This window comes from Anabrus simplex, chromosome 2 (genome assembly GCF_040414725.1).
Source record: "Anabrus simplex isolate iqAnaSimp1 chromosome 2, ASM4041472v1, whole genome shotgun sequence".
Taxonomy (NCBI): domain Eukaryota; kingdom Metazoa; phylum Arthropoda; class Insecta; order Orthoptera; family Tettigoniidae; genus Anabrus; species Anabrus simplex.
The window spans coordinates 662,443,956-662,460,627 of record NC_090266.1 but is presented as its reverse complement, the minus strand read 5'-3'; the positions used below and the strand labels follow the sequence as shown (position 1 = coordinate 662,460,627).

The window sequence follows — 16,672 nt, the reverse complement described above, 5'->3', positions numbered from 1 at the left end:
AACTATGTTGGGATCTGGTAAAAGAAATAGACCATCACACTCTGTAGTTATAAAAGGTCTCAAGTCCTTGGGGCACATTTCCACGCACTTGTCAGTCACCAAGTCCTTGCGCGCTTTTAATATAGACTGTGGCCAGTTTTCGTTAAATTTGCAGACATGCCATAACTTACTTGAGATTCGTGAATTAGTGTTGAGTAGCATTTTACGAAAATTGCATTGCGAGAAACCCACTGGCTTATTTATATCTGCTCATAAACACATGGAAATTTTTCCCATGCTGGAGCTGAGCCCTCTTTTAATGCTAGTGTGAATACAGCACTTTTTAATTTCCCTTCGATTTCCTTTACGGTTGATTTGTTCATTTTCCTGCTGCTTGCGCCGCTAACAACAACTGAGCTACACTCGACGGAACAGTATGTAGCCACACTGACGTATAACTGAACATTCACGTCACATCGACAGCAAACTTCACATTCACTCTTGTCGAGTCCGGCAGTCCTAACGGGTCCCACGAGGTTTCTCAGGCTTAAGGAAACCCAGGTTTCCGTCCGTTGTGACTAGCATCCTCAGTACGCGCGCACTCTAGCCTTCCTTTCGGTCAAGTTAAACTGCGTTGCTTGTTGCAGAGTAGCTTGGGGCAAGCGAACCTGAAGTAAAATTTGTACACTTTTGAGTTTGAACTCACGATCTTGGGAACCGGACGCTAACACTCCACTGTTGATCCACAGAGGGGGCTATATTAATAATAATAATAATAATAATAATAATAATAATAATAATAAACCAAACCCCGTTGCACTACATCCCTTGAAGGGCCTTGGCCTACCAAGCGACCACTGCTCAGCTCGAAGGCCTGCAGATTACGAGGTGTCGTGTGGTCAGCACGACGAATCCTCTCGGCCGTTATTCTTGGCTTTCTAGACCGGGGCCGCTATCTCACCGTCAATTGTAATCACGTAGGCTGAGTGGACCTCGAACCAGCCCTCAGGTCCAGGTAAAAATCCCTGACCTGGCCGGGAATCGAACCCGGGGCCTCCGGGTGAGAGGCAGGCACGCTGCCCCTACACCACAGGGCCGGCACAATAATAATAATAATAATAATAATAATAATAATAATAATAATAATAATAATAATAATAATAATAATAATAATAATAATAATAATAATAATAATGCAAGCAGCAGGTAGGGACCCTCTTCGGAGGCAGCCCTACCCAGGGAGTGGCGCCCCTGCCTATGCGAGCCCCAGAGCACACTGACCCGGTGTGTATCATCTGATAAGGGTCCCAGCTCAGGGTTACGAGTGAAGACCTCAACGGAATGTACAGCGGAGAAGTTGAACTTCGGAACGGTGGAGATTGCGAAAGAGGCAGCCCAGTACTCAGGGAATTGTATGAGTACACTATTTATCAGCAGCGTCTGTCTCCCATGTTAGGGGCGGCTGTAAGGTGCTCGGTCAACGGTCTCGAAGGCGGAAGAGGAATCTTAACTCCCAACGGCAATGAGAGCGGAAGAACCTAGTGGAGTAAACCACGAAAAAAATAATCATTTCGGACTAACAATCCGATCTTACTTTGGAAGCTAATTCCTTCCTTCACAAATCACAACCTCATTCGCAAGATGGAAATATCGCTGAAAGAAAGCACTACCCCAGGTGGCAGCTCGGCATAGAAATCCACCATTGCACCATGCAATGCAACGGGACCTAGGATTCTGGGGAGTCCCAACATCTGCGAGAAAGACGAGTCGGAGCGTCTTGAATCACCTTCCAAACTCAAATTCAAGAAGAACTATTTCATTGGAGCAATAAACGTCAACTCACTTACCACAGTTGGAAAACAAAAAGAACTAGAAAAGCTTTCGGAAAAAAATCAAATCCAGAAGCTCTACAAGAGACAAGATTCCTGGAAGAAAACATCATAGACATCAACCAATACAGAATATTCAAAGGAAAGCCGGTGATTAGAACAACCACCAACATGCCTCTGCTCGGAACCTGCTTCTACGTAAACAAGAAGGTAGTAAACAATGTCACAGACTTCACATCAAAATCTGAAAGATTGTCTCTACTAACTATTAAATGCAAGAATAAGAGGCACACTCTCATCAACTGTCACGCCCCGATCAACGAAGACAACAAGAAACCCACAGAAAGTTGATGACTTCTGGGATCTTCTGGTAACTGAAATGACTCGGATACCCAAGAGCAACCTAAAAATCCTGCTGGGAGACTTCAACGCACAGATTGGGAAGGAACGAAAGTACAGAGACATCGTAGGGGTATATCCAGCACATAAGAGGACAAACAAGAATGGGGAAAGGCTCATTGGACTCTGCAAAGCTTTTCAGTTGAAACTTATGTCAACACACTTAAAAAAACTCCCGAGAAAATCAAAGACATTGGTATCTCCGAATCCCGAACTAGGGGAATTCAACTTGGATCACGTAGCGATAACAAGGAAAAACTCAAAGGAGGTGATGAACGTCAAAGTGATTAGGAACGGTGAATTCCATTCAGACCACTATCTCTCCAAAGTTAAAATCCGTTTTCTCCCAATAGGACAAAAGAGAGACCCACCTAAAATAATGAGATACAACACAAACAAAACGAACATCACTGAAGACATCATTAGAAACTTCAGGAGCGAAATCCGAACCAGCAGAAAGGGGAACTGGCAAGAACTGTGCACAGGAATCAATGAAGCCGCAAAGAAAACACTCGGACAGGCTAGGAGGAAAAGAGAAATATGGTGGAATGAAGAGTGCGAGGAAGCTCTCAGGGAAAGGTCCTAGAAATGGAGAAAATGGAAATGCTCCAGAGGAAAGGAACAAATGGAACAATTCAGGCAACAGAGGAAAGAAACATCCAGGATATTTCGAAGGACTAAACGATCATTTGAAAGAGCTCAACTGTAAGAGATCCAGACCGACTTTGTCAAGAACAATTCCAGAGACTTTTATCAGACCTTCAAGAGAAAACTCAATGGATACCAAGCGCCAAGTTTTAGCTTCAGAAACGAACAGGGTAAAATCGGATTGAACAACCAAGAAAACTGTGAGATATTAGCCAGATACTTCCGCACTCTCTTGAATTGTCCTTCCCCAACCTCTAAACTAGAATTTCCAGACATACCAGAGAACTCAGAAGATGACGAACCACCAACAAAGGAAGAAGTCAAGGAAGCTCTTGAAAACCTCAAAAACAACAGGGCAAGTGGAGAGGACTCCATAACGGCAGAAATGTTGAAATGGGCAGAACCGGAAATCTTAGATGATCTTCACCAAATCATCAAGGAAATCTGGGAGAAGGAGACAATCCCAGAAGAATGGAAAACACCACTTATCCATCCGCTGCATAAGAAAGGGGACAAGCAGGATGTCAACAACTATAGGGGCGTGTCCCTCCTCCCGATCGCCTATAAAATTCTCTCAAAACTGCTTCTTAATATAATAGAAGCGAGTCTGGACGAACAACTAGGGGAATACCAAGCAGGGTTTAGGAAAGGCGCTCCTGTATCAAACAAATATTCAACCTGAAGTCAATACTCCGCCACAGAATGTTGAGTGGTAAGAAAATTGTGGTGTCGTTTATAGACTTCAAAAAGGCCTTCGATTCGGTGGACAGAGAGACTTTGGATAAGATAATTAGGGAATTTGGAGTCAAAACCAAACTAGCAAACATAATCAAAGAGACCCTAGCAGGCACAACCTCCAAGGTAAAATTCTTCGGGCATCTTTCACAATCATTTGAAATCAAGACAGGCGTGAGGCAAGGGGATGGACTATCCCCACTCCTATTCAACTGTGTCCTGGAAAAGATAGTGAGAATATGGAACTCAGAACTTGAACATCAGGGGATAATCCCGATCTGTCTAGGGAGAAAACCAGGTGGGATTAAAGTCAACTGCTTGGCTTTTGCTGACGACTTTGCTATACTATCAGAAAGTCCAGAGGTCGCAACCATCCAGATTAACCTCTTGGAAAGAATTGCCAGCCAAACAGGACTGAGGATCTCAGCAGAAAAGACCAAACTCATGACGAACATCAAAGATGGACCAACATTCCTGGAAACAGAGATAGGACGGATAGAAAGGGTCAAGAAGTTCAAGCACCTTGGTGAGACCATACAGGAGAATGGACTAGAAAAAGCTGCAATGGAAGATCGGATCTCAAAAATGGAGAGAGCATATGGCTTGACAAAAAACATCTACAATAAGAAGTGCTTATCTTGGAATTCCAAATTAAAACATTACAACACCGTGGTCAAAACAGAATGCCTGTATGCCAGTGAATGCCTGTCCATGAACTACAAGCTGGAGAAGCTAGAGGTCCTGGAAAGAAGAATCCTCAGAAAAATTATGGGAGCTGTCCAAGGTGAAAGTACCGGGCGAGTTGGCCGTGCGCGTAGAGGCGCGCGGCTGTGAGCTTGCATCCGGGAGATAGTAGGTTCGAATCCCACTATCGGCAGCCCTGAAGATGGTTTTCCGTGGTTTCCCATGTTCACACCAGGCAAATGCTGGGGCGGTACCTTAATTAAGGCCACGGCCGCTTCCTTACAACTCCTAGGCCTTTCCTATCCCATCGTCGCCATAAGACCTATCTGTGTTGGTGCGACGTAAAGCCCCTAGCACACACAAACTGAAAGCGGTTGGAAACTTCGGAGTAACAAAGAAGTTTACCAGAAGGTGGAAAGAATCTCAGAGACCATGAAGAAAAGGAGGCTGTCGTTTCTTGGACATTATACAGAATGAACGCAAACAGACTTACCAAACAGATATTTGATTACTTCTGGACAAAAAAGACCACTACAGCATGGGTTAAGGAAACGAAGAAGGATATGGAAAGGTTAAGCATCTTGGAAGACCAGCTGTTAGAAAGGAGTACGTTTAGGAACACACTGAAGAATTTGGAAGGTGTTCAAGCCGCAGGAAGAACTAGGAAGACCGGAAGAGCCTGGACAGATGAACAACGGAAGCAGGCCAGCGAACGCATGAAGGAGTATTGGACACAGAGAAAACTCCGCACGAAGAGAAATAAATGAAGTAGCGTGATCCTTAGTGGTCCATTCGCTTGTAAAATAATAATAATAATAATAATAATAATAATAATAATAATAATAATAATAAATTACAGCGAGTGAGATGTCCTTTCATTACGAGAAAGAATCTTGGAAATTCTTATTGATTTTGTAAAATATGGTGGCAAATAGTTGCCTCATAAGACATTAAACAATTACTGTATAAACTGAAAGAGTAAAATGTGAAGTCGTACTTGCGAGTCGAACATGAATTCTCCTCTCTAGGAGAAGGAACGCAAACGGACGGAAATCTGACATAACAACCAACAGGTTTAATTTTTCATTGGAAATGTAGGAATCTGAAATTGTAAGTCAAATGTTGTTGGTTGCCAAATTAATGACTTAACGGTGTGAATAAATAATTCCATTCCCTGGTAACGTTTCATGCGAAGTAATCAGAGGTTTAAATCTTATCTATGCTTAGCACAGCACTTTTTTATCTGGTGCGACCGTCAATTCAGGAGGCTAAAATTAAGTGGGGGGGGGGGGGGAGGAGTACGAATGAATTCAAAACCGAACGATGATTTAGCCTGGAAAAAATTATGTTTCAATTCACTTATTGTCAGCCCCATGTAATATCTGTCTGATGTCATTTTTTGTTCAATCTATTTATAGCCAACTGACAGTAGATTTGGAAAGGACGCGGTCGTCGTATATGCCTTAAGAGATCTTTCCGGCGTACAACAGGAGTTGAAGTGGAAATTACACTTAGTAATATTATATATTTGACATGTTTTCAATTAGAGATCCTAGATTTTCGAAATAAAAAACTAGGATACCGGTACTTTGTACTATTTACGCAAAGTGTTTCACTGCCACGGCTGTACCATATAAGGAGGAGTTATGTTTAAATGTTTGGGGTTTAACGGTATATTATACTGGCTACGCACATTGTCATCCTTAGATACAATTTTTGGAATGCCGTAGAATATATTTGCTGAATGAAAATTAGAGTATCGGTAACGTGCTTAATAATTAAGATGGGAATTCCTCAAGGAAGTATTATTGGACCTTTATGTTTTCTTATATAGGTGTATATAAATGATATGAGTAAAGAAGTGGAATCGGAGATAATGCTTTTCGCAGATGATGTTATTCTGTATAGAGTAATAAATAAGTTACATGTCCGACTCGTTGGCTGAACGGTCAGCGTACTGGCCTTCGGTTCAGAGGGTCCCGGGTTAGATTCCCGGCCTGGTCGGGGATTTTAACCTTAATTGGTTAATTCCAATGGCACGGGGGCTGGGTATATGTGTTGTCTTCATCATCATTTCATCCTCATCACGACGCGCAGGTCGCCTACGGGAGTCAAATAGAAAGACCTGCACCTGGCGAGCCGAACCCGTCCTGGGATATCCCGGCACTAAAAGCCACACGCCATTTCATTTCAATAAGTTACATGATGAGCAACTGCAAAATGACCTCAATAATGTTGTAAAATGGACAGCAGGCAATGGTATGCCCTAAATACAGTTGAACATTCAGTGTGTCACTATTGACACACGAAATAAAGCAATAGCTTGAACCGTTATAATGCAAATTCTGGCTAACTTTCAACCACAAAGAGTATATAAATATGAGGAAAACTTAAATTTCAGTTTGGCTAGTGTAAATATCCTTGAGTCTGCAGGTCTCCAGCTGTGTGTTAAAAATGTTAATTACAGACATCCAAACCACACGGCTTAGTGTGTTTAAAGAATTGAGCTGAAGAGCAGCAAGCGACTGTTCATCTTAATGTTATAACATATACCGGTAGTTCTTGAATGTTTAGAGCAATTTCTTGCAAATAAATAAATAAATAAATAAATATATAAATAAATAAATAAGTAAATAAATAAATAAATAAATAAATAAATAAATAAATAAATAAATAAATAAAAAATTCATCTTCTTTATAGAGTGTTACGCCTTTCACGGTACAATCGTTCAATCTGCAAGCCTCTGTGAATTAACTGAACGCTCCGCAGTCCTCTGCGTACAACAGATGTAGCTCTGTCCCCTCATTTAATTCCACACCTCTAATAAGGAAATAAGTAAACACTGAGTCTAACCATCTTCGCCTTGGTCTCCCTCTGATTCTCTTACCTTCCATAGCCGAGTATATTATTCTCGTAGGTAAAATACCCTCCTCCATTCGCCTCACATGACCCCACCGCAGATGCCGGTTTATGCATACAGCTTCATGCATCGAGTTTATTCCTAACATAAACAAATACCGGTATATGAATGATTAAATGAATAACACATTAGTTCTAGTTTCGGTTTATTTTTCTACCTCAGATTACTTACTTACCCCTCCTCCTTTCTTGTTGGTGATGGCCACATGGACAAATAGAGTGGAGCTTTCGAGTGGTTCTCCAGTGTTGGACAGGAGTCGTATATGTCGGTAACCTGCACACAAGGAAACGTTTTATATGATAAATGAGGATTCACTGTTACAAATTGTAAGTCTTTCAGAAAAAGCCTACCATCATGTACTTGAAGTTACAACTGTAGAACATAAATTCGTCTTTATTTAAGGATGCCTGAACTTGGAACGTGCGTGCTTTAAGGTCCGTTTTATATGTTCATATCAAAGGAACTATTTGTTCCTACACTAACATCCCTTGATCGGCTTTTAACACCAGCTAGGGAAAAGTACATGCGAAACATGTACTTTCTCCCTTACATCATCAAGAGGGATGCAAATAGTAGCAAATCACATTTAAAAAATTCAAATTTGTGCCACAACATGAGGTACTACTTTCTTGTAAGTTATTATTTTATGTATCGTAATGTATGCAAGTAACACTAGTACCGATAATAAAGATTTACAAGTGTATACGAAGCGTATATTACCTTTTAATAATGGAATCTAACAAAATAAAATATATCTTCCCTCAAAAATTTCGACGTGGTTAGTGCCGTAAGCCTAGTACTCATATTTTTTGGGAAAATATACTTTTATGAACTCCCATTTGTAGCTTTGAGTTAAAAAAGTTCACTTAGTTCTTTTTCTCTAGCTCCTCTGATTGCTGAGAAATGAATTTAAAATGTCACTTTGGAGAATGCAGTGGTACCTGATAGCCGAAAGACCAAATTTTAACAGCAATTATTTAATATACAGTTTCGTTGCAGACACATAATAATATTGTTATTCATTTATGGATTCATGAAATCTTCAAAGAAATCGAAAATCAAAATGTGAAATTTGATACTAGCAAAACAGATGATTATAGTCTTTGGAAGGACGGACGTACAAAAAAAATTACAACCAAAAACAAGAAAAAAACAAACAAACGGTAATTAGCGTGCAAAGTGCAATTAATCAGAAAAAATGGCATGTCTCTGTTTGAATATCTCCATCGTCTATATTCTACTAAGAGAGGATTATAGAAAAAGTTTGTTAGCTTCCTTGCTTGTATATAAATATAGTATCGGGAACCACTCGACCGATTTCAGTAATTCTTTCACCATTAAAAGGATTATTTCTCCCAGATTATTATAGGCTATATATACTTATGCTAGATTATCAGGGGAGCAGCTAATTAAAACAGAAATGGAGAAAGTCGAGAAAAATGTGCGTCCGGCATCCTTAAATGTGACTACACTGCCTAAGCTTTTAGAGACCAAGTAACAGTATATGGGTAACCTTTATAGCTCTCAATGAAAGGTACAAAAACTCCCGTAGCAGAATACGTCTACATTCAATAGATTACTCACAATAAGAGCTTATACCGAGCGAGTTGGTCGTGCGGTTAGGGGCGCGCAGCTGTGAGCTTGCATTTGGGAGACGGTGGGTTCGAACTTCACTGTTGGCAGCTCTAAAAATGGTTTTCAGTGGTTTCCAGTGTTCACACCAAGTAAATGCTGGGGATGTACCTTAATTAAGACCATGGCCACTTCCTTCCCACTCCTAGCCCTTTCCTATCCCATCCTCCGTATAAGACATATCTCTGTCGGTAAGACTTAAAGCAGCTTGAAAAATAATAGATTGTACGGTTCTGTGTTAACGGTTAATTTAGCAGCAAAAATAAAAAAAATCGTAAAACCTTCAGTAAATGAACCACACAAAATGCGAGAAAATTTAAAAACGATTCATAATTCAAAGGTTGATCTTTTAGTAGTGGCTAAAATGTATCTTCTATGCATGTAATAACTTTACGGGAATTGCGTATTTTACTCACTACACACAATAATAGTGTTGTATTTTACACGTTAAACGCAAAAGAAATGTTGTACTCTACTTACTACACACTATAAGAACGTCGAATTTTACTTACTACACATAATATGTTGTACACTGAAGAAAATGGAAATTTCATCACCCAGAAGGAGTGGGCTTATGTTGCTGCAATTGAACATGCAGGACGAGTGTTCGGTTGTGATTCGATGATTACACTTTAAGGTCCCTCTGACTGCAAATTTGGACAACAATCAATACAGGATGTGCCCACCACGAGCTGCAATACATTGATGAATTCGTCGAGGCATGGAGTCAATAAGGCCCTGGATTGCTTCCTGAGGAATTGTGGCCCATGCTTGCTGCACTGCACGGGTCAGTTGTTCCAGAGTTGTGGGTGGCTGAGGACGGTTGGCCAGTTGTCGACCCATCATGTCCCACACATGCTCAATAGGACTGAGGTCCGGGGATTTGGCGGGCCATTCTAAGGTTGTGATGTCGTGGAGAGCTTCTCTGGAGATGCGTGCAGTGTGAACCCGGGCATTGTCCTGCTGAAATATCCCATTAGCAATGTTCGCCATCATAGGGACAACCACTGGATTGAGTACCCTATCAACGTACTGTCGAGCAGTCATAGTGCCCTCAACAAGCACTAATTGTGATATCACATTAAAGCCAATAGCTCCCCAGACCATAATGCTTGGTGTTGGCCCTGTGTGCCTCTCGACAATAAGATCTGGGCGGCCCCTCTCCCCGGTACGTTGGCGCACACGATTCCGGCGATCACTGCGGGCAAGACAGAAGTGCGATTCATCACTAAAGACGACCCTCTGCCATTCGTCGACCCACGTCGATCTTTCTCGACACCAGGCCAGCCTTACACGTCGCTGTTGTGGGGTCAATGGAACACCTTCTGCAGGGACACGGGCTCGTAAGCCAGCTGCACGCAGGCGATGACCAACTGTTTGCTGTGTAACGTGGGGTGCCACAGCTGCTCGAATTTGCGCTGCTGTTGCATGGGGATCCATCCGGGCCATCCGAATTATGCGGCGATCCTCTCTCACAGTTATCTGTCTCGCTGGGCCTGTGCCAGGTCTACTAGTGTGGGGTACCTTCATTTGACCACTGCTGCCATACACGTTGTACCGCAGATGCCTGTCGGCCAACACGTGCAGCGACAGTCCTTAGCGATAATCCAGCCTCACACAGCCCAATTATCCGAGCCCTCTCAAACGGCGACAGTTGTTGATAGCGTGCTCTTCTCTGCCGTCGAGGCATGTTTGACGGGGAACACTTCACTGCACAGACTGCAAGTCAACTACGCTGCACCAGAGTCCTTATACTGGAGTTGATTCCTCCGCGACCAATCACGTGGGGAGACCTGTAGCAACAATCCAATGGGTCTGAAACTTTGATCTTTACATACCTACATGGCACCGTTCCATATCTTTAAAATGAACACAAACGACCAATGCCTTCATGGTGTTGCAATTTCCATTTTCTTAAGTGTATTTTACTCATTACACACAATAAAAATTTTGTATTTTACTCAATATACACAAGAAGAATGTTGTTATAATTAATGTCATAGGTTTTCTACGTCCCACTAACTACTTTTACGGCTTTCGGAGACGCCGGAACGCCGAATTTTGTCCCCCAGGAGTTCCTTTACGAGCTGTAATCTAATTACTATATACAAATAAATAACTGCATAAATAACCGAAATAAATTAATAACGTAATTAAAATAAAGTAATAAATCTAATTGATTGATATGCCCGTAGTATGAGCGCCAGAGTTCACCTGAATGGAACCCTCGAATTTTAATAGAGCATGATAATTCTCTCTCCCAGGGCGTGTACATAAAGCTGCGTACTGGTACATCTGCTTCAGGCCTTACCTAACTTTCTGAAAACGACTAAATAGGTAGGAACTGCACCTAGGTTCATCAATAACTCCATTGATTCTAAAATAACTAACTATATTCTGAATAATATCCGTGCACGAGCACCTCATCAACACACCAAAATGTACATAAAATACACTCACAATATACTGCTGGAGGACTCCATATTTACACAATCATCCAACCATTTTCACACCAGGCAAATGCTGGGGCTGTACCTTAATTAAGGCCACGGCCGCTTCCTTCCAATTCCTAGGCCTTTCCTATCCCATCGTCGCCATAAGACCTATCTGTGTCGGTGCGACGTAAAGCCCCTAGCAATCATCCAACGACGAAAACAACAACAACAACAACAACAAAACAGTGGGAAACGAAAAGCCAGGACCAAGCTACCATTTTTAGTCAGCCCAAGTACAAAACAAATTACTCATATCACATATGAAGACCTTCCAGCTTAAAATATTAAGAATAAATTACAATTGAAATAATAATAATAATAATAATAATAATAATAATAATAATAATAAATAATAATAATAATACAACTAATGCCAATAATACATCTTACTTCTGAATACAGTGCGAGTGTGCGATATATGTACTATCACAGTGCCAGTAAATCTACCGACACGAGGCTGACTTATTTGAGCACCTTCAAATATCACCGGACGGAGTCAGGATCGAACCTGCCAACTTGGGCTCGGATAATGTCTGGAGTGACAGCAGTGATCCTTTCTCTTAGATGCACTAAGAAACGTAAATTCCCACCATAAACAATGTTCATAATGTATCCTCAGAAGGTGAAGTTCATTGGAGCGAGATCAGAGGTTCTCGCGGACAAATAATAAGGCCAACTCTCCCAATCCAACCATTCGGAAACTGAGCATTCAGTGCGTTATGTACATTGCCCGGCGTATAATAACACTGATAAGCTGTTCTAAAGGTACGTTGAACAAACACATTTGAATTCCGCGAGCTAAAGCACGCACTGAGATTCCTGCCGGGCGGTTCACACCCCACTGGCCTGGCCTGGCCTGGCAGCACACCACACGTGCGGACACACTATTCATTGCGAGGGTTAAACCACCCAGTCAAATTCAAGATCTGACAGCTAGTACAACGACTACTAGTAGCGATTTAAAAACACTCCCTCCTTTCCTCTTCAGTTTAAGACCACAATCGCATCAATATGCTTATCCCTATTCTTTTTCCGTGACCCTGTACTTTAATAATTCAATTCGTCGATCCTTTTCCAAGAAGACATCAAGTCTTGATAATGTTTAGCTACCGCACAGCCACGGCGATTCTGTGTGCCACGATCCATTAAAATGTCTTTCAAAGCATTAGTCGATTTAGTCGTCAAAGCTTTTAATTCAGGAGATGGTCTGCCATTACTTTTTTCACGAAATGTTCGTGATCCTAGGGAACGGCAAGGCTCTCTATAACACAGTCACAATCACAGGAGAATACGTCACCAGTCAATTTAGAAGCCATGCTTGGGAAGTGAAGGGAGAGGAAGAAAAACACCGTTTGCCTTTGTGTTCAACCGAAAAATAATACATGACACCAAGCACGACATACTCTCTCCGTAGTACTGAAGGTCAGTGACACCCAACCAGGACGAGCTTGCCGTTGAAGCGTTGCAGGCAACACGTGGCATAAATCGGAAACATTGAAGGCGTTTTGTGTATGTACTAAGTATCAGTTCAGTTCTTCAGTGCTAGATGGCAATCATATCTTTTCTGACATGTGTTGAGCGAATCTGGTGGATTTAGATTCATGATAGAAAAAATAAATTATATAATAAGGAATATTCCTGTTTCTTTCCTCTTCATATTCACAGAACACACTACACTACCAACCATCACGGAAATACGTAATAGTGATTACATTCCTCCATATAGGGTTGAGTCAGAAAGGGCATCCGGCCGTAAAAGAGGGCCAAATCCACATGTGCGGCGCACGGGAAAAGCGGTAGAAAAATAAGAAGAAGACGATTCCTAACTTTTGTTTCTATGTACGTTTCCGGCGGCAACACAGGCAATGTAGGCTCTCCCGAAATTATAAAAGTGTGTTCAGCTTGAGAACTAGCAGATGGGAATGAGGTAGACAAGATTCATGAAACCCTGAAAGATGTAGAGATCTTGGACAATAGCAAAGAGAATAAAGGACTAATAGGTTATTTCAGTGTGATTGTAGTAATTCTGTATACAGGCCGTCATGTTTTCAACGCTCATGGCACGGCCGCAGCCTACTAATTTGTCGGCTGTCGGTTTCGTGTACTAAATGTGTGTCGTAGCTAACCCTCGGCTTGTTTATTACCATCATGGTTAAGCCCTGCCTTGTTACCTCTGAGGACAAATAAGCAGAAATATACATCTCCATGTCCTTGACTGAGATTTTCTTTGGCGATAATTATCATTGTGTGTAGTGAGTAGAATGTAACATCCACATTGAGTGTGGTGAGCAAAATACGAGTACAACATTCTCATAGAGTGTAGTGAGTAGAATACAACAACCCCAGAGTGTGTAGAGAGTAATGCGCACTGCCACAATACATACTCTCCGGATGTGATTAAAATTGCAACCCACTCCCAGAGTAGCCTTGCTGTGTCCATATCACGGACCAGAGCTCCATTTTCTAAATTGACAGGTAGACGTCCCCGGAGCCGACAAAGTGGGACGTCTGTGCCCACTGGAGAACATGCTGGTCTCGGTGGAGATATACCACCTCCTGCCTTCGGTCCCCAATGGGGAGTGTTTCAGATGTATGGACACTCTATTGCGGTCTTCAGGGTTAGCACGAGATGGAGGAAGTGCGTGGACCCCCACAGCAATGACCCCACGCATCCCAAGTGTGGTAAATGCAGGGAGCCACACGCTGCTAACTATACGAATGCCCCACCGCAGGGGTTTTGAAGCCGAAAAATTCACGATTTTTGCGGTGTTTATGCCAGATCAACTACCAGCATACCCACGTGAACGTGAAAGCGCTGTGATCAACTTAGACGACGGGCGTGGACCTGGCAATCGTTACGTTGCCTACGTAAAATACGAATTTAAGTTTCGTATTTCGATAGTTGTGGAGACTTTTCCCCTCTATTAAAGCACATACACTATTTCGGAAGCAGTGCAGTCTCTGTTTACAATAAAAAACCGTGTACAAAATTTGAATACATGCATGTGCGGTCGATTATGTCTAATGTTCCTATACTGCCTGCCAAGAAAATTGAAACACCCCGGAGGGGAAGAGGAAAAATTGAAACTTCACGTGTTGAGAGGGTATGATGTTATTTCAGTTATTACAAAATCGCGTCAAATTTACAAAGAACTTGGCACTACGTGCCCACTTATCAATATGACGTTGCGCAGCCTCTGGCGTGAATGCATTCACTGATTCGGTTGGGAAGGGTGTTTTCTCCTGAGGGAAGCTGACCTACAACTGTTGTAACTGGTACTGAGACGGAGTTGACGTCCGAGCTGGTGCCGCACATGTTCAATCGGGGACAGATCTGGGGATCTCTCTGGTCTCGGGAGTACCTCAAATTAACGTGGACGAGCATTGTTCTGTTAAGAATGGCACCACGATACTGTCGCATGAGAGGTAACACATGAGTACGCATGATATCCGTGACGTACCGCTGTGCCGTCAGAGTTCCCTCAACCAGTACCAGTACCACACCATGACGCTAGGAGAAACACCTCGGTGTCTCTCCAAACATTGGAAGAAAGGGACCTCTTCCCAGGTCACCACCATACTCGCAGACGACTGTCATTCTGGGTAGTGCAGAACCGCGATTCATCGCTGAACACAGTGCGATGCCATTCATCAGCAGTCCATGCTTCCCGGTCACGGAACCATTCTAAACGCGGCCTTTTGTGTTGTGGTGTTAACGGCAGACTACGATGGGATGGTAATTCCGTAGTAGGGCTGCTGCTATTCTCCGATCAATGGTGCGGGATGACACAGGATATTGCAGGGAGTCCATTACTTGTTCTTGGATGGCAGGCGCAGATGCGAAAATGTTACAATGTGCTTGGTGCACAATACGGCGATCTTCATTTGTGGTGGTCAGACGTGGTCGATCGGAAACTTGACGACGAGTATGCCTGCCCTCACGGTCCCATGCGGTCCAACATCGGACCATTGTCACATCCGAATACGTCAAAAATCTGAATATTGCATGAATCGACCAGCCGGCCAAATGGAGACTCATACTGAGGCCCCTTTCAAACTCTGTTAGGTGCTGATCACGCTGTATCACACGGCTCCAGGACCGGATAATATCCATAACCAGATCTTCGAAGCATCTCAGCGAGGATAACCTATTATATTTTCTTGGGGTGTTCAACGGAATCTTGATAGAGGGCGAGTTTCCGTCACAGTGGCGAGAGGGAATAGTAATCCGTATTCTCAAGCCTGATAGTAGTGACAGATTGAGAGTTCTAAATAAAATTCAAGGTCATTCTCTTGGGCGTTGTCTGTCGTTTCCCGCGCAGGCGCCATCTTGGGAGTTGGCTGTCGTTTCCCGCGCAGATGCTAGTGCGTTGACGGTTGCATACCCTGCAGGCGTGAGAAATGACAGTGATTTCTTACTTTAACATCTGTAAGCATGAAGGGTTTTTCGCAAATGTGACAGATGGTAGCAAGGTCGAAGTTATGCAAATCAACTTCAGTAAACACCATAGGTGTTGGTGTGTGTAAATAGGTTCCAATATGCTGCGCTAATGTTTCAAGCTCACTGAGTAGCCATGCTGTGCAAGTTCGAAAATACGATTGCTTACTATTAAAAGAACAAACAACGTGATGGGCAACACAAAACGGAATGTGATGTTACACTGCATCAGTATACGAACAAGATGGGTCTGGTGCACATCGCTGGATTGGAACGGATAAGCATTCGAAATCGGCATAGACGAAAAATGGAACGGGAATTTGCTTGTGAATGTTCACAAACTTCATAGTTGCCTTTTCAGCTTCCTGATGAACAACTTTTACCGCGGGATGAGTAACACAATAATCGATGTGTTTGTCAAGTTGTGACTGACTGCACATAGAGTTTAAAAACCGGTCACACACAAACTTCTTACCGTTATGCACAGAAAGTTGTGAACCTACAAGTCTTGAAAGGTTAGTTATTAAACAACAGTTGTTCACGTCGTTGTTCGAGAGGTATAACAGGTGAATATGATAACGCTTCTCTTGTTTTGTTGCATACAAGGGGCCTACAACAGTATTTCCTTTAATTACGTAAACCATAAAAGAAAACTCCGGATTATTTTTCTCAAAGAGGGAAATATCTGTTATTTTCATGGGAAAAGTTACACCCGCAAAATTCAGTATTTCTAGTACCCGGTTAAAGGTGACCTCATACTGTTTTGGACGGTTCTTATGTGTACGAACTGGTTACAAAAAGGCAGCTATACACCACAGAAAGCAAAAAATATCTGTGTTTTGAATATTTACTACAGCACGTTTGCCGATGTTAGCATGTAAAGGAATGTAACTCGATCCAGAATTGAGTGGA

At 42.4% G+C, this 16,672-nt stretch overlaps 1 protein-coding gene across 3 annotated transcripts in view; it reads right to left on the bottom strand.

Moving 5' to 3' along the window:
- The window catches only part of LOC136864335 (inactive phospholipase C-like protein 2), a 786,053-nt gene that overhangs the window by 60,405 nt on the left and 708,976 nt on the right, over nt 1–16,672 (bottom strand). For 2 of the 3 annotated variants that reach the window (XM_067141176.2, XM_067141177.2), the window contains one exon: nt 7,371–7,468. In XM_067141176.2, the coding sequence (XP_066997277.1) occupies nt 7,371–7,468 (98 nt within the window). Of the gene's footprint in view, nt 1–7,366; nt 7,469–16,672 lie in introns of all 3 variants that reach the window. The other variant, XM_067141178.2, reaches the window with a different exon arrangement.